The sequence below is a fragment of the Aristolochia californica genome, unplaced genomic scaffold (genome assembly GCF_029961685.1).
Source record: "Aristolochia californica isolate CCGP_79_NKW_82.1479 unplaced genomic scaffold, dmAriCali1.0.hap1 SCAF_1, whole genome shotgun sequence".
Taxonomy (NCBI): domain Eukaryota; kingdom Viridiplantae; phylum Streptophyta; class Magnoliopsida; order Piperales; family Aristolochiaceae; genus Aristolochia; species Aristolochia californica.
This window is the reverse complement of record NW_027181770.1, coordinates 56,388,605-56,407,243: the sequence shown is the minus strand read 5'-3', so window position 1 is coordinate 56,407,243 and position 18,639 is coordinate 56,388,605. Positions and strand designations below refer to the sequence as shown.

The 18,639-nt window shown below is 39.3% G+C and overlaps 1 protein-coding gene across 1 annotated transcript in view; it reads left to right on the top strand.

Moving 5' to 3' along the window:
* Nucleotides 1-18,639, top strand: part of LOC137952033 (transcription initiation factor TFIID subunit 2) — a 69,351-nt gene that overhangs the window by 18,980 nt on the left and 31,732 nt on the right. The window contains exons 12-17 of the mRNA XM_068799094.1: nt 4,058-4,155; nt 4,245-4,592; nt 5,010-5,097; nt 12,946-13,071; nt 13,377-13,433; nt 18,433-18,512. Coding sequence (XP_068655195.1) covers nt 4,058-4,155; nt 4,245-4,592; nt 5,010-5,097; nt 12,946-13,071; nt 13,377-13,433; nt 18,433-18,512 — 797 coding nt within the window. The remainder of the gene's footprint in view (nt 1-4,057; nt 4,156-4,244; nt 4,593-5,009; nt 5,098-12,945; nt 13,072-13,376; nt 13,434-18,432; nt 18,513-18,639) is intronic.

Genomic DNA, 18,639 nt, shown 5'->3' with positions numbered 1-18,639 from the left:
AATGGCTGCTTGATTGTCATACATAGTCATAGGCCCATTGCTTTGTAGATTCAATTCCTGTACAACTGACCTGACCCACATCAGTTCATTGACTGTATGAGCCATGGCTCTATTCAGCTTTGGCACTAGAGTGGGCCACCATATTTTGTTTTTTACTTCTCCAACTTATTAGGTTTCCACCTAAAAACACAGTAGCCAGTAGTTGATTGCTTGTCTAGTCTAGATGTAGTGTAGTCAACATTTTTTTTTTGAAATGATGCTGAGTTTTATTAAGAGAGCTCAAACGAGCGGATTACAAGAGGGGAAACCTTCCCAAACAATGAGAGATTGCTAGGAGGTTCTGAATTTTGCTAATTTATCAGCCAAAGAATTGGCTGATCTAGGAACGAAGTTCCAATTACAATGAATGGATGACACAATGTCAACAATATTTGAGTATGCCTCTAACTTAAGGTGATCATTAGTCTTGGAGAGCAATGTTCCAGGAGAACCTTTTAGGTATCTTAGTATCATCTTAGCCGCTTCAAGATGTATCTTCCGTGGCAGATCCATAAATGAGCTGACCACATTAACTAAAAATGATATGTTAGGACAAGTAACAGTTGTGTTGATTAGTTCCCCAACTAGTCGGTGATATACAATCTTGTGTTTAAGTTCATTGATGTCCTTACTATGTAGATCATGACCCACTTCCGTAGGAGTTTTTATTGGTTTTGCTCCTAGTAGACCATACTTTTGTAATATATTAGTGATGTATTTTGTCTGAGTGAGTATATCCCGCCTTGCTTTTGACTACTTCTTTGCTAAAGAAGTACTTCAGGGCCCAAATCTTTTGTTTAAAAATGCTATGAAAGATAACTTTACTTCTTCAATCCCTTGTCGATCACTTCCAGAGAAAATAATATCATCCACGTACACTAGTAAGACCACAACCCCCGGAGAATCTCTTCATTATAAACAAAGAATGGTCACAATGACTACGAAAGAATCCCTATGACATAACCACCTGGCTGAATTTCTCAAACTATGCCCATGGACTCCGTTTAAGTCCATATATTACTTTTCTGAGTTTGTACACTTTCCGAATCTCCCCCTGAGCAACATACCTAGGAGCTTGCTCCATGTACACCACCTCATCGAGGTTACCATACAAAAAGACGTTTTTGATATCATGTTGAGACAATGGCCAATCTTGGTTAAGTGCAATAGCGAAGAATACAAACGAAGACAGATGGGCTACAAGTGAGAAGGTCTCAAACGCATCCGCTCCTTATGTCTATGTGTAGCCTTTGACAACCAATTGCGCCTTATATCGTTCAATAGAACTATCTGCCCTGTATTTGACAGTGCATATCTAGTGGCAACCAACAACAATAGCTTTTGAGGGCAAGTCACGCAACACTTATGTGCCTCTATCACATAATGCCTTTATTTCAGCATCCATTGTTGCTTTCCATAGAGGTGACAATAGAGCCTCTTCTACAGAAGGAACAGTGGATCACAAAGACAAGGCAAACTTTCTGTACTAGTGAGATAAGGAATCAAATGAGACAATTTGACAGTGGGTGTCTAGTGGACTTATTGACACCTTTCCGAAGTGCAATAGGGAGGTCTAAGTCACTTACATCAAGAATAGCTGATGAAGTAGATTCTTGGACTAGTGAGGGAGAGGGTGCTTGTGTTGGGCATTCGAAAGTTTGTCTTCTGTGACACACTTGTCGTGGTTTCTCTGCAGGAACAATTGGTAAGTGAATAGGACTATTCTCTACAGGAGTTGGTGCAACAATTTCCAAATTTGGAGTAAGAGGAGAAGTATTTCTAACAATAGTAGAAAAGGAGGCATTTTCAAAGAATGTCACGTAAGCAGATACAATGATTTTTCTTGTGGAAGGATAGAAACACTTGTATCCCTTCAGTGTATGTGAGTACATTTGGAAGACACATTTCACGGAATAGGGAGATAATTTATTTGTGGTGAACCCAAAACATGTGCAAAACATACACACCCAAAACTAGTGGAATCAAGGTATGCATAGAAAGTGATGGAGTATGTAGCTGGATGGGAATACCCCACCCCCACATCCAAATGACAGATGACGAAATTCTGTTAGTAAGGTAGCATGCAGTCAAGGCATCTGAGGAGATGGATGACTCTGGAGATTAGGACCGACAACCAGCTTGATGGATGACTACAAACGTTCAAGATAATTTCACTATGGAGAGGAGTGCCATGCTACCTAACGAAAGACTCTGAATGCTAGCGACAACCAACAGGAGGTCGCCATGCGACCAACATGACAGACAACTCAGGAATTTTTTATGGTTCCGACGACCTCGATGGGTTTTGAGACCCTTCGCTGAAGGATACTGTTCGGCGAGATGAAACAACACAAAATCCCACCATCAGTGTTGACAACACCTATCATAAAAATGCCTCGATCTTTCCTAGCTATAAGGAAGTGATCGACATCTCGCAAGAAACTCCCTTGCTCACCAGTGATACTCCTGCGGAAGCAACTGTTGCTCCTATTGAAGAAGATGACATGCGTGGATGGTAGACGATGAATCGACGCAATACTAGCAGACGACGATATGCTTTGTCCATATAGACAGAAGCATATGAGACTAACATATTTAATTTGATTAAGGAGTTTTTGGTGAAGCCACTTCTTGTTTATCAGAAATATTATCTTTATAGCTCAGCCCTCTCAAGAAGGGTAGCTTGATCTCAACTTTAATAATAACTCAGGAGGAAATCCGGGCCACATGGGAGGGGTTTTCGAGACCACTTGCATTCACTCATTTGAATATACATTTGGGCAATGCGATTCCATTGAGGCAGATTCTGTTCTCCTAGAGTTTTTGCGGAGTTACTTTCAGGTTCTCTTATGAGTGTGATTTGGTGTGGACATTAATTGGTTGTAAGAAACCTCTGTTATACAGCATGGTGGTTTAGATTCAAGGAATGCTATAATTGAAAGCTTCTACTAGAGTATGGGTACGCTAGATTTCTACAAGAAATTGAAAACTATAATCCACATTCAGGTTTGATGGGTAAAACTTGAAGGATAGAAAGTAAAGTTTCTGTGGCTATTGATAAAAATAACAAATAGAGGAAAACAAACACAAAGGATATGTTCATCCAAGAGAGAACAAAAACCAAAACCTTATTCATTAGCGAAAGATTGATTTCATATGAAGGTCTTGAATACAAATGAACAACATAGGGAAGCCCGCTTACCAAATCTATATCTACTTTCTGGAAAAGATATTTTAAAAAAGGAAACAATTTCTAACTTAAAGACTTGCTAACCTTAGGCTACACTAATTTGGAAACAAGGACCAAACTTAAAATAAAAAAACTATTACTTGAATAGACTTTCTAATTGAAGTTTTTGACCAAAATAGCAAGTTGCTATTTGCTTCAAGCTTTCCATACAAACTAATTGTTTGTTCAATAAAAATTTTAATTTCAGCAAGCTTGAAATCGGAAACTGAAACTTAGAAAAATTTCTAATTAGGACTTTTTGTTCTTGGAATGTGAGCCAAAATAGAAAATACACGCTTCTTTAAATTGAGTCTCCTTTTTTCTTCTTCTTTCATAAACATGAGTGATTTTCTTGTGATCTCTTATCCTTATATCTTCAGCTAGATCTTCCATACTATTTTTTTTTTTTTTTTTTTTTTTTGAAATCATGCTGAGATCTTCCATACTATGATGCACTGCATTACTCTGCCATAGAAGTATATTTTTTATCTGATTGTAGACATTTCCAGATTGATGCATGTTTACTAGAGGCATGCTTCTAGATCTGCTGATGTGATGTTTGATCAGTTAGCTCATAATTGTCTCTCTTAATTATCTGTCATCATTCTTCAAAAAAAATTGGTTGAATGTTTGAGCCAATATCTATTTTTGCTGCAATGAAGTTGGCATTCTTCTTGAACTTAGCATTTTTTCTATTGTTCATCAAGAAGCTTATTTTTCTTTTATTGTTCTTCATGAACAAGTTGTCGGAGCACAATTGTACTAATTAGTATAACTCAAATTCTGCAGTTCAGGCACTTTTCCAATAAGATTGGAAATCTTGAACGCCCATTTCTGAAGGAATTTTTTCCTCGTTGGGTGGGGTCCAGTGGATGTCCAGTCTTGAGGTTTGATAGGTTTTCCATTATTGATTCTTTATCAAAATGGCATGTTTGGCCTCCATTTTCAGCTTATAATGCATCATATCTTTTTGAAGGATGGGGTTTTCATACAACAAAAGGAGAAATATGATTGAGTTGGCTGTACTGCGAGGTTGTACTGCATCCGCAGAACCAGCTATATCTGTTCCCAAAGCTAGTTCCAATGCAGAAAGTGAAGAAGGGGATGTGGGTTGGCCTGGAATGATGAGCATCAGGGTTCATGAGCTTGATGGGATGTATGACCATCCAAGTCTACCTATGGCGGGAGAGATATGCCAGCTTCTTGAGATACAATGCCACACGAAACTAGCCGCTAAGCGAATTCAGAAACCTAAGAAAGGGTCCAAACCTGATGGATCTGATGACAATGGTGATGGTGCACCTCTGATGGAGACACGCTCTAGGTATCTTAGCTTTTCTTGACTAAATTGTATGATGTGATGTTTCTGTTTGGAGCTTCATGTGCGTGTAGAAGCCGCTCACTCACCTTGTCTCCCTTATAACATTATGAATCAATTTTCTTTATAAGATTACTTAAATTTTCTGTTTGATACGATTCTTCTCCTCTTTTACAGCATCTTTTACTAACATTCTTCTCCACTCTTACAGCAGCTTTTGCTACCATTGGATTCTTTTCCTATTTATGTATCTTCAAGAAAATGTTAGAAAAAGTCTTTTTGGAGAAATGAGAAAGAGAATGGATGATTCAACCTTTTCATCTTTATGTGTCTATAGTAGGATATTCAAATTCCTTGAGAGTTTTCACTAGAGGTTTTTCTGTCCTTTGGTTTTATTGATTAACATAATTATTCTTTTGTCAGTGTAGAATCTCCTTTGTTGTGGATAAAGGTGGATCCAGAAATGGAATACTTGGCGGAAGTGAATTTTCACCAACCTGTTCAGATGTGGGTAAGATAAACTATCAGTCTCTAACTTGAAGCTCATGTAATTTCTTTTGTGAACAGAGTGCAACTCTATTGCGGTTCAAAATTTTTAGCTTACCAAATGTTTTAAATGATTCTTCCTAAACAAAAGTTCCAAATGTTTACTATTTTCTCTGTTTTTTTTTTTTACATTAATTTCAATGAGTCTTTAGTTGATGAGAATGACTGCGATGGTCAAAGTTCATTTGTTTCAGCTTGTTAACATGGTAATCTCATTATGAGGCTTCACACTCTAAGAATAATTGGTAAAATATGAGAGAGACTAACACACTTGGAAAAGTCAGCTTAGAAGATATACTTGGATATTGAATGATTCAGCCAATAATATTAAGAAAATTAAAAACAAAATAAAATCTGGGCTCTAGGTGCTCAGAATTTTATTACTGTCGATCTCAAGGTCCATGCAGCAGAATTCTCTTTCTCATTTAGGAAAAAATATACTCTGCCTTATATGAATTTCATAAAAGGACAACTGGTGACTTGAAAGAGTATAGTTGCTGTGTGGTTGACTTTTCCATTGTTTCACTTTCCAATTTATGACTTTCTAAGAGTTCTATTTATCCTATTGATCCGGGATAATTTTTCTGTGTTCTATTTTTTGGGCTATGGGTTTTTTTCATCATTTCTTTGTTATGGACTTTAAATAAGTGGCCTTCTTCTTAATAGCCTTTTTGTAACATGTAGCCTTTCTTCTTTTCTCTCTCAATGAAATTCTCATTATTCTTAAAAAATGCTATCTTTCCCTGGTGGATTCTCTAGCTAGGCACGAAGTGAATCTTTTGGATCTTTTGGTGGCTGATTCTTTTCCTTAGATATTCATTAATTTTGATTCATCTTTGTAATCTTTGTGGTGGAGGCATTTTCCCTGCCAGAGTCTTGGGTATTCTTTCTCTTTAGTGAAATTTTTACTATTAAAGCAGGCAGATGCTAAAAGTAAAAACTTCGGAGTTGTTTCTTCCGTTTCATTGGATAAGTTTTAGCGTAAAGTTTGTATTCTGTATGCTCTATGTCAAGAAAGAGGTGTGAGTGGTGTGCATTGTTGATTGGAAAAAAGGAAAGAAGAGAAAAGTAGGAGAAAAGCGAAGAGGGAGAGAGAGAAGAGAAGATATAATATATATTATTTTTTATGAAGTATATCTGTTTCTTTTTACCATGCAGCTAGTGTTTTGGCCAGAATGGATTCAATAATGTATCATTTCCTTTGGAGAGGGTCCTTTGACCAATTTCGCTACCACTTAGTTAATTGGCAAGAGGTATATCTTCGAAAACATTTAGGAGGATTGGGTCTTAAATCAGTTTGATGATTAACAAGGCTCCTTTGGCGAAGTGGTTATGGTGGTTTACTGACAAGAGCAGGAACTCTTTGTGGAGAAAGGTTCTTTATGTTAGTGTAGTTACTATCTTGACTTGTGGTTCCTTTGAATTCAACCTAGTGTAACATATCTAGTCTGTGGAAAGAGGTCCTCAAGTTAAAAAGTTTATTTGTGTTGGGATTTAATATCTATGTGAGGCATGGGCTTAGAGTAACTCTTTGGTCTGATATTTGGATTAATTCTGAACTGTTATCAGTCCCCTTTCTCTTTCTTTTTCAATTGTTGTGAGACACGAAATTATAGTGGGTGACTCTTTGGGGGAGGGGTTTGAAATTAAATTTTAGGAAGGGATGTTGTTAGGGGTAAGCTCCCCTTTTTTCTCCTTGTTCTTTTAATAAAATCATCCTTCATAAAAAAAAAAGTTGTTTGCTTTCTGATGAATCCGAGGATCATATTTTTCTGCATTGCCCCTTTGCTTTTGCTCTTTAGAGTGCCATGCCTCTAAAGTTTGGCCATCATGCTTTGTTTTCTTGCTTCCTCCCCTGATTTGTTGCTAAGAGCGTCTTCTTTGAGTTTGTCTAGGCAATGGAAAATGCTATGGTTAGCTGGTCTTTATGCCAGCATTTGGGCCTTAAGGGCAGAAAGGAATGCTAGAACTTTTGAGAACAGATCTTGTTCAGCGGGTTGGGAGGTGGAGCATGTGATTCTTTACTTGCAATACTGGCTAAGAGAATTCCTCATCTTTCTGGTCTTTCTGGACAGGTTTTGTTTGTGTTTTCTGCTAACTGCGGAAGTTATGATTCGACAAAGCCTGAGCTTTGGGCTTTCCTCTGTGGCTTGAGTGTTTTCCGACATAATTTGATTGTCCTCTGATTGTTGAGGGAGACTCTCAAGTGACTATATGTAGGTTCTCAATTGGTTTATCTCCTAAAAGGTTTTGGTTGCTTTGTGACGAGGCTGTGACCCTACTTGATGGTCCTCAGCTGTCCTAGTCTCATGTTGTTAGAAGTGGGAATGGGTTAGCAGATCATTTGGCTAGACTAGGTGTATCTCAGCCTAGCTTAGTGCAAAGTGATTCTTTCCCCTTTGATCCAGGTCAATTTTTCTATTTCACTGTTTTTTTGGGGCATTCTATTGATGCCTTAGTAATTTTTTAAATCTTTCTTGGTACTATTCTTGGCTAGCTGCCATTTCAAGCTTGTTGCCATTTTGTATTTTCTCTCTCTAATCACTCAAACGAAATTCTCATCACTTAAAAAAAAATAAAAAATTCAGTAACCTGGGTAGAAAACCTGCAATCTACAACTATTATCCTCACTATGCAAATACGATTATGTGACTTATACATTCACATGTTATAGTCCCATCCAGTATAAATACCATAGAGCATGCATATACTTACTGGAAAAGAAATGCCTGGATCATAACTGTATGGTAAATCAACTTATCAGCTACTCTTTTGCTACCTCGTTTCACACGGGCAATGGAAGGACCCTTCTCTTCTGGTCAGACGAATGGTGTGGCCCCTAATCTCTCTCGGAGGACTTCCCGAGCTGCATAGGGTAGCATGCGACCTCTCTGGCTCTGTGGCTGATTCATGGAGTGATCACTCGTGGAGTCTCCCATTCCATCGGGGATTAAATGATGAGGAATCGTTGGCTTTTTGCTCTCTCCTTACTAAACTCAGCAGTACTATTATCCGGGAGCACTCAGTTGATAAGCTGATTTGGAAGCCTAGTAATAATGGCCGATTCACTGTCACTTCGGCTTACTCTCATATAAGAAAGCAAGACTACAATACTCATGAGCACAAAGCCAATCTGGCTTGGAAACTCTCAGCGCCAAGCAAAATCAAATTTTTTGTGTGGTCAGTCATCAGAGAACAAATTTTTACTTTAGACAACCTTCATAGAAGAGGCTTCACTGCCCCCAATCTTTCTTGTGCCTTTTGCGGTGAGTGCGAAGAGATAGTCCAGCATGTCCTCTTACACTGTGGATTTTCTTGGCAAGTTTGGATGAAGATCTTTTAGAAAATCAGGCTCCAACTGGGGCTTCATCAGGACCTCTTTGGCACCTTTGAAATGGTTCGAGGGATTCTCCTTCCTCGGCTGGGCAAGTTAATTCTTTCGGCCTGTCTTGCGCATGTTCCATGGTGCATTTGGCTCGAGCGGAACAACCGGAGATTCAACTCCAAAGCTAGCACCCCAGACAACACGACTTTTCATGTCGTTGGCCTCATCTCGAGTTGGATCCTTAAAAAGAAGGATTTTGCCACTCTATCGAGGGATTCCCTTCGAGAAAATTGGAATTTGATCACTCACATGTTTGGCCCCAGCAGAACTCCAAGAATGGCTATCTGGGATCCTCCCCCATGCGACTACATAAAACTGAATTTTGATGGTAGTGCTTTTGGATGTCCTGGTTCAGCAGGAGCAGGTGGTGTGTTTAGAGGTCACAATGGAGACCCTATTCTTTCTTATGCTGGTCCGGTGGGCATTGCCGATTCTAATATTGCTGAAGTTAGTGCTCTGCTGTTGGGCCTCCAAATCTTCAGGGATCGTCTCCATGGCAAGTTAATCATTGAAGGCGACTCGAAGACGGTTATTAGTTCGTGTTTCAAGGACAACCTCCCCCCTTAGCGCCACCGGCCCATCACTGATAGTATTGCTGACATTGTATCTTCTACCCATTGTAATTGGAATCTCATTCCTAGATCAGCCAACTCTTTGGCTGATAAATTGGCAAAATTCAGAACTTCTCAACAATCTCTCATTGTTTGGGAAGGCTTCCCAACAATCTCTCATTGTTTGGGAAGGCTTCCCTCCCTTCTAATATGCTCTTTTGAGCTTTTGCCTTAATAAAAATCAGCATCATTTAAAAAATAAAATAAAAAAAAAACTTACCAGCTACTCCTAGGGTTTGGATCCTTAAGTGTATCCATTGGCTTACTTCTTGACATTCTTGTCTCTTGCAACAAATCAAGCACATACATTCGCTGAGGCAAGAAAATGTGAACTAGGATTAGAAAAACTTGTAAAGTTGGGTCCAAGGCCCATCCCAAAATGACTAGCCAACTTAGAAAACCTCTTTTCGAGCTAATAAACTAAAGATCTTTGTATTCACTAATCCATGTGGGACTATTCCTTAACACTCCCCCTCATGTGTAAGCCTTCTTTTGTGGCTCTACAAGTGGATAATTTAGGTGTAGACCTTCTTTTTTGTGGCTCTACAAGTGGATAATTTTAGGTGTAGGCCCTCTTTTGTGGCTCTACAAGTGGATAGTTTAGGTGTAGGCCCTCTTTTGTGGCTTTACAAGTGGATAATTTAGGTGTAGGTCCACATATGAGTACCGGCTCTGATACCATGTTAGGATGCCCATCCCAAAATGACTAGCTAACTTAGGAAACCTCTTTCCCAGCTAATGAACTAAAGCTCTTTGTACTCACTAATCTATGTGGGACTATTCCTTAACAAAACTCAATACATAAGACGAAATGATCCCCAAATCCTTTGCCTGAATATGTTGATGCAAACAAGTCTTATCCAACTTCACCCTTTTTTTAAAAATAAAGATGGTGAAGTTTCTATTAGAAGATCAGAAATTACTTCATACAAGGGAGACGACAGTCTTTAAACTCCATGGATAATAGAATCTCCAATAGTAATACAAGCTCTCAAAACACCATCTTTAGCTATTGTATCCACAGGACTATTTGCAAAGCACAAAACATGAGTCCAAGTAACATCTAATCCAGATGCTAAACAAATCAATTTCATCATAACATGTCGAAGATGATATGCAAGGATAAATGACCTATAAAGCTGCAGGATGACCACGAAAGATTCCCCTTCGACAACTAGAGGATTTGAAACCTCTCAACATAAAGCTTAAGGTTTTGCAGAAGAGCTTGGATTGCAGCTTGAAGGGCATTAACCTGCCCAATAGGTCCTGAAAAAGCTAATTGAACCAAACCAGCATGACCATGAATGACTTCCCCTACACTGGTTGGACCTGGATGACCAAGCAAACTGCTGTCAAAATTAAATTTGAAATGACCAGGTGGAGGAGGAGACCAGGAAATCACTGGAGATGGAGAAGAACTGCGAGTAAATATTAAATCTGGCAAATTCCTTCTAATAGCTGAACTGGGATACTGAGTAAATAACCCAAAGCCATAAGACCATCTAAGAATTGAGTGTATAATTTGCTCAATAAAATATCCAACTTCACCTTTATCACTTTATATTCTCTACCTTTATTGCCATGAGAACTTACCCATTGCTTGTCTTCTTAATAAACACAAATTTTACTTTTCTGTGAAAAGATTACACTTGCAATAAAAGAATAAAGCATAAAACTCATGATTTGAGCTTTATTGAAAAGAATCAATGCTCAATCACTTCCCCAGAAGGGTGCATGTGAGTTCTAGGTGAACACACGTGTGATGAGGAGGTGCTAATGGATTTGTGAACATATCTCTGAATTTAGAAGTAACCACCCTATCATTTTATCCTGCATTTTTTCTTGACGAAACAGCTCAAAAACTGGAAAGTTAGACAATGGGAAAATGATCCACTTTACATCTTCACTGTGTGCGTAATTATTAAACCAAGCCCAAGAAGAATGCATCAGTCCATGAGATGATTTTTTTTTTTTTTTTTTTTTTGAACTTAAGCATTTTTTCATTGGTAAATCTTGGTAGTTAATCTGTGTATACTCCCCCATGTATGTCACCATTTAAAAAATGTTAATTATGTGCGTTGATGTAAACTCTAGTTGCATTGAGCAGCAATGAACAATAAGGAACTCAATTAGGTCAAGCTTGGCCACTTGGAAAACGGTTTTGAGTAGTCAATGCCGTTAATTTAAGCATACCCTGCTGCCATCAATCGGAGATCTTTCAACCCTACCTTCAGATCTTAGGAGCTACCTAATACCAAACAGCAATGAAAGAGACAGTACAGAATTTGGAACTGCTAATGATGCCAATATCTTATAGAGAAAAAATAGAGACAGCACAGAAAATTGGGATCATGGGTGCCTCTTTTTGTTTGAATGTTCAAGAGTCGTGATTCTCCCATTGGTCGCACAAAATTTAAGAACAAAACCTAGGGGACTTTTCCACGGTTCAAGGTTGGAAGTTTCCATGGGTAGCTGAGAATGTAAAGTCCATAGGGATAAAAAATATGCATCTGCAAACCAGCCTTACGCTGTCAAATTCCAAATCATTTTGGCCTTCAAAGTAAGGGCTTTCAAAAATTGAGAACTTACTAGCTGAAGTGACTTTTTTCTAGTCTCGGAAATTGCTCAGATTTAGGTTCCATCCAAAATTACAACTATGGCTTGATGGCTTCCAGTAATGTATCCAAGTCCTTGATAGCTCTAAAGAGCTGGTAAAAGACTTGCATGGGTTGAACTGCCTTCCCAGCGAACCATCTAAAATTTTAGCTTGCCACTGTTAAAGTTAAGTCTGTTATTCCCAAAAAGACTAGTTGAAGTTAGGAGGCTAACTAAAAAACATACAACATTCTTACACTGACAACTAGCCTGAGGTGGTGCACATGTATAACTATAGATGGGTGGAATTTTTTTTCCAGTGGAGATCTCTTGTGTCTATGCCGCAATTGACATCTTGGCTCAGACCTAGTGGGCATACACAGGCCATGGAGAAGAAACATATAGGTCATACGGAACACACACAGGCTTGGGTTGGCTTTGATATAATGTTAAGGTTGGGTCTGTTCCTCTGAAAATGACTTGCTAAATTTAGAAAGTGTTGTTTCAAATAATAATCATAGAATCATTTTAAGCCCAAATCATTGAGGCACTATTTTCCTACAGAACAATTCTTAGTCTCAAACAATTAGCCTGAGAAGTGAAGCTCATGTATAACTATGCCCATCAACAGCAACCATTCTTTTCTCTGATATGCTGTCATCAAGAAACTGAAATTGATCATGTAATTTAGTTTTCATAGAGAAGAGTCTCCACAAAGATCGTGATCTGATGATCATAATGATCTTCAGCTATTGATATTTGCTAAAGATAAGCCATTCAAAAGAAACAATTTTTCAGTGCTAAAGAATCCCTCCTGACTTTCCTTTTCATAAACAAATGACGCACTAACAGCAACCTTTCCTGACTCTGATATTATCCTGTCAAAAAACTGAAGTTGACCATGTTTGTTGAGTTTCCACAGAGAAGAGTCTCTGTGGAGAGAGTCATCTGATGACCACAGAGATTTTCAGCTTGTGATATTTGCTAGAGTTGATGGATCTCTGAAAAGTTCCCTTTCATAAGCAATGACCCTATTCAGGTTCTGTGTTAGAGTACTTCTTATCTTGGTTTTTGTGAAGTGCTTTACATTGTTTGGTTTATGTTCTAAATTAGTTTTCTTTAATTGCTTTGCAGTCTTGATACTAATTAGATCTATGTTTTTTTGTTTTTGCTGCATCATGAGATATTTACCTATTTCTAAAATTTGGCCATGTTTACTCAGATCAACCAGTTGGAGAAGGATAAAGATGTAGTTGCTCAGGCACAGGCAATTGCAGCTCTGGAGATATTGTCCCCTCACTCATTTTCAGTCATTAATGCTCTTAACAATTTTCTCATTGACTCGAAGGTTTTTTGTTTTCTGTCTTTGTTTCCTTCAAGTTTTTAAAATGTTTTTCTTATGTATGAGTATATTTATTTATATGTATATATATGTATATGTGTATATATATATATATACATATATGTATGTTTGTATGTTATTTATATTTGTGACTTGGGCCTTTGGTTCAATGATCACATGGGGGTTTATAGTGTGATGTCTACAAGTCTCACCAGGTGTAAGGGGTGTGTGTGCATGTGTAATCAACATTCAATATATACATACACATTTGACTGGTGGGAAACCATTCTTAATTATCTTCTGCTGCGCAGGCATTTTGGAGAGTTAGAATTGATGCAGCATATGCTTTGGCAAATACGGCTTCTGAGGTACTTTACTTTGGTCTTTAACTCTTTTGTGTAAGTTTGTCTATTGAGGGTGTCTTTATCTTAATGAAACTATTCATTTACTTGACTTGTTTCTCTCTTTCGCTTTTACATATTATATTTGCGGATATTGTTTTTGAATGGCAACTGGTGAGATACATTTAAAAAAAACTGGTGAGATAAGTGAATGGCAGAAGAAAAGACGAATCTCAATGTGTTGCAAGAGGGAAAGCATGGGGGTGAGACAAAGAGAAAAACATGTGATCAATTACAGAGAGATGGAACCGCCTACTGCTCTCTTGTGGCTCTAATGAGGTTTTGGCGAGATGGTTTCCTGACTGAAGGGTCTGGAGCCAATCATGTCCTTCATAGTCTGCTTGAAGAGATAAGCTAATTTTAGGGGGTACATTATTCCTGACCTAGTTTTTTTTTTAATGATGTTGATTTTTATTAAGACAAAAGCTCAAAAGAACAATTTACAAAGGAGGGAAGCCTTCCCAAATAATGAGAGATTGCTAGGAAGTTCCAAATTTTGCCAAGTTATCAGCCAAAGAGTTGGGTGATCTAGGAATGAGATTCCAATTATAATAAGTAGAAGATACAATGTCAGCAATACTATCAGTGATGGGCCAGTGGCGCCAAGGGGGGAAGCTGTCTTTGGAACACCAACTAATAACTGTCTTTGAGTCGCCTTCAATGATTAACTTGCCATGGAGACGATCCTTGAAGATTTGGAGGCCGAACAACAGTATTAGAATTGGCAATGCCCACCGGACTAGCATAAGAAAGAATAGGGTTCTTCCTGACATTCATCACTTTGGACATTACTTCTTTTATTAACAGGTTGGAGGGTCAATTGGGAAACAAAAAGTGGTCATAAACCAATGAGTTTTAATTATTAATTATTAACCTAGTGTATTTTGTTAACCTTTATTATTAGCCTTTATTTAGTAATTACATGAATCATTACCATTGTAGTTATTATTTTTATATTTATTTTTTAGAAAGGGCAACTATTTTAGTTATTATTAACCAGCAAGTAACATTAGTTCATTAATAATTAACGTTTAACGCTTATTTATTCATAATTATTAAATATTAAGCATTAGTATTTTACTATTAATTATAATAGATGAGTACTTGTAGCATTAATATTTTTTAAATGATCATTTCAAAAATAATATTTTTGAAATGATGATGATTTTATTACGAAGGAAGGAAAAGAGTACATCAAGGGAGGCTTCCCCTAACAACAAGAGATTGTAGGGAGGGACCCAATTTGGCACATAAATCAGCAGCCGAATTGGCTAATCTAAAAACATGGGACCAAGTACAAGAGGTAGTAGAAACAATATCCATAATATCAAGAAAAACTGTCAGTGATGCCACGGGGGGAGGAGGCAGTGGAGCACCAGCCAATGACGATTTTGGAGTCACCCTCCACGATCAGTGGACCTTTGGAGCGATCATGGTAGATGCGAAGCCCGTGGAGGAGGCTAGAGAGCTCAGCAGTGATCGAGTCCGCAACGCGGGGAGGACCAGAGTATGACATAATAGCAGTTCCTCAAGGACCAAAATTACCTCCCCCCCTCCTCCCCAATCCAGCCAAACTCGGGTTCCCAAAAGCACTGCCGTCAAAGTTGAGTTTGTAATATCCGGGGGGGGGCACTGAGGGAATGGACATCCCCCTCCCAATCCAGCCAAACTCAGGTTCCCAAAAGCGCTGCCATCAAAGTTGAGTTTGTAATATCCGATGTAAGGGGGGGTGCTTCCAAATATCAACTTGGCGGTGCACTGAGTGAATGGACATCTGAGCAATAATCTTCCAATTGGTGTGGGAAGGGGTACTTGATAGACTACCAAATTCTTTTCGAGTGCGAATCCAGGTAGAGATAAGGCCCGTAGCAATGCAGATCACCTCAATGGCATAGCGCGAGGTAAAATTAGACTGTTTGGAATTCCTTTTAGTCCAAAGGCACCATGGAATGTAAGCAACGCAAGCAACTAACAAAAGCTTGCCGAGGCTAGGGAGATGAGTGCTAGATGAGAAACGGCACATGGTGCTCAAGTTAGGGGGGTGTAGAAACTAAGGCCCATGCTGTCAATCATAGAGGTCCAAACCTTCCAAGTAAAAGCATAGCGGAGGAGAAGTTGACTGATGGTCTTAGCTTCCACCCCATAAAGGGAACAAAGAGGGTCAGGAGCAGTGTTTCCACGTCTGATAAGATTGTCAGCAGTGAGAATCTGGAGGAGCCAAGAGCCTCCAAGCAAAAGCAGCCTGGTGAGAGGCAGGAGGCTGTGTCCAACCCATAAGGTGACGATAGGCCGAGGAGACAGAGAAGCGTCCGCAGTCATAAAGGAGCTTGATCAGTTGATCAGTTGCCAGGGGTCGAATCCTAACACTGTCAAGACCATCAATCATATCTTAAGCAGATATGGCCTCCACATCAGTAGGGCCTCGTCCTAGACAGAGATCCCATGAGCCGTTCCTCCATGCATCAAAGACTGAGAGGTCATGACAAGAGGTGATTTGAAAGAGAATTGGGTGGGAAGAGGCAAGAGGACCATCACCCGACCACCAATCCATCCAAAAGTGAAGGCTAGAGCCATCCCCAAGGAAGAACCTAATAGCATCACGAAATGTGGCTAACAAATGAGACATGGCCTTCTAGATAGAAGAGAGGTGGTGTCTGCTGCCATTGGTTATCCATCTATCACAAAGACATCGAAACTTAGAGGCCACCATAGGCTTTTAGGAGGCTCCTGAGGGGGAGTTGAGTTTCCATAACCATTTAAGGAGCAAGGCCTGATCCTATTCTTTGGTGCGTCTGATCCCAAGACCGCCCAAGGACTTCGGCATTCAAACATCATCCTAACTGACAAGGTGGTAATGGAACTCGATTCCAGTGCTACGCCATAGGAAGCGTCTCTTGATCATGTCAATGCGCCGACTGATGGAGGAGGGGCATGACAGGAAAGAGAGAAAATAGTTTGGGATAACCGCAAGGCACCAATTGAGGAGAATCAATCTACCTGCCTAAGATAGCATCCTACCCTTCCAAGTGGACAGTCGCCACTCAATGATCGGGGCCCATAATCCCATCCTGGGCCAACAGTTAGTAAGATGAAGACCCAGGTAGTGAGAAGGGGTAACTGCAACCGAGCAACCTAAAGTGTTTGCCATGTGTTGAAGAAGGGGAGACTCAATATAATAGCCCATGATGGTTGTCTTCTTCCCCTAGTTAACCTTCTGACCAAAAGTGATCTCAAATAGGCCAAGGACAACCTTAATGTTGCGGATTTGATCAAGCGTGCCAACACCGAAACAGATAGTGTCATCCACAAACTGGAGCAAGGGAATGTCAAAACAACTCTGGTCAGAAACAGCCTCGAGCCAACCGATACTACGAGCAAAGTAGAACGATGACAGGTACTCAATAATAATGTTGAAGAGGAGTGGGGATAGGGGGTCACCTTGATGAATGCCACGAGAACCCTAAAAGAAACCGCAAACTGTGCCATTCAAGTGCAGAGAGTAAGAAGCCCGAGGAGATGCAACTGTGAATCCAAAATCTCCATCCGTCTCCGAAGCCCATGCGCTGCATAATGTCGTCCAAAAGGAACCTTGTAGCATTAATATTGGCCACTGGAAGCTGCCATCATCACCCCAAGCATCAACACCTTAGTAAATAACGCTGAGTTTCTTGGCCTTCTCCATGTCCTCCGCATCTTTTGTGACAATTGTTGTGGCCCTCTCCATGTTGAAGCGAACTCCAAAGTCGTGATTGGCTGGTGCGCTCATGCCTCTGTTCCCCTTTGGCGCCATTGGGACATATTCTACGAGATCATGAGTATTGCCTCACTTTTTGATTGTACTCTATCATTTCGAGATTTGCAAATTTTGTCCTTGCTAAAAAAGGAGCTTCCCTCCAATCTCTTGTTATTATGGGATTGCTCCCTTGAGCTTTTGTAGCCTTGTGGTTTTTGTTTCTTAATAAAATCATCTTTTCTAAAAAAAAAAATATCCATCATATTAATGAAACCATAATTTAATAACATTAACCTAACTTAGAATGTAGAGAAAGATTAATTTTTGCCTTCAATTCTCATTGGGGGAAGAGCTGAAGAAGGGGGAAGAAGATTTGAATAAGCAGCCTCTGTTGTGAGTCAGGGATGGAGATCTGACAGTGGCAACACCGAAAATCATAGAAATGGATTGAGAATGAAGAAAAATGAAAGGAAACTAGTTTTCTGGCGAGATCAGAGGCTAGATCAACCCAAAAAAAGGGTTTTCCATCATGGAAACAGCCGTGGGACTTGATAGACGACGGCTGAGGGGTGGATCCGGTTTTCCAGCAGTGAAATTAGGATTTCTCTGTTTGAAGTTCTCCCTTTATATAGGAGACAATGATCAGGATGAGGGACATGGGTTGGGAACTTCAAGCCGCCTGATTCCGTCCTTGAACTGCCAGAGTCTGTCATTCCAGTGTGGTTCGGCTACTTAGGGTGGTTACAACCATCGGATCTGAACTGTCCACATGAATTGGCAAGTTGACTCAAGTGAGTTGTGGGTTGACTCATCTGAGTCGTTCCACCATGCTTGGTCTCATACCTGTAGGAGTGTCAAAAAGCACAGCTGATGCATTAGCAACGGTTAGCAAGGGAAGGGGTGAATGGACAGCTACTCAGCTGTTGGCACTGCCCTCCCACTTTGTTTTGTTTCCTTTTTCATGTATTTTGGTTTTCTTATTGCCTTGTCTTTTATATAATTAATTCCTTTAACTTCCAATACTTTAGGATCTGAATACACTTTCTCTCTGTTAAAAAAAAAATGCCCTTGCAAGTTATTGGAAATGTTTTGCAGACGATTAAACATCTTTTCATTTTCATCTCCTGTAGTTTTATTCTGTATACAATTGATTCATGTAGCTTGTATGCTATTGTTCGTCGTTTTGTCTGGCAATAGCTAAATCTCTCTATTATTATTATTTTTTTTCTTCAGGAAACCGATTGGACTGGTTTGCAGAATTTGCTAAGTTTTTATAAGAGTAGAAGATATGATGCAACAATTGGGTTACCTAGGTTAACTTCACTCTCATTTCCCATTTCTCAATAAAAAAGAAAAAGAAATTACTCTCGTGAAATGTTTTGTATATTGTAAAGGTCTAAAATTTAGCATAACCATGTCCTACTGTTTACTTTATTTTCT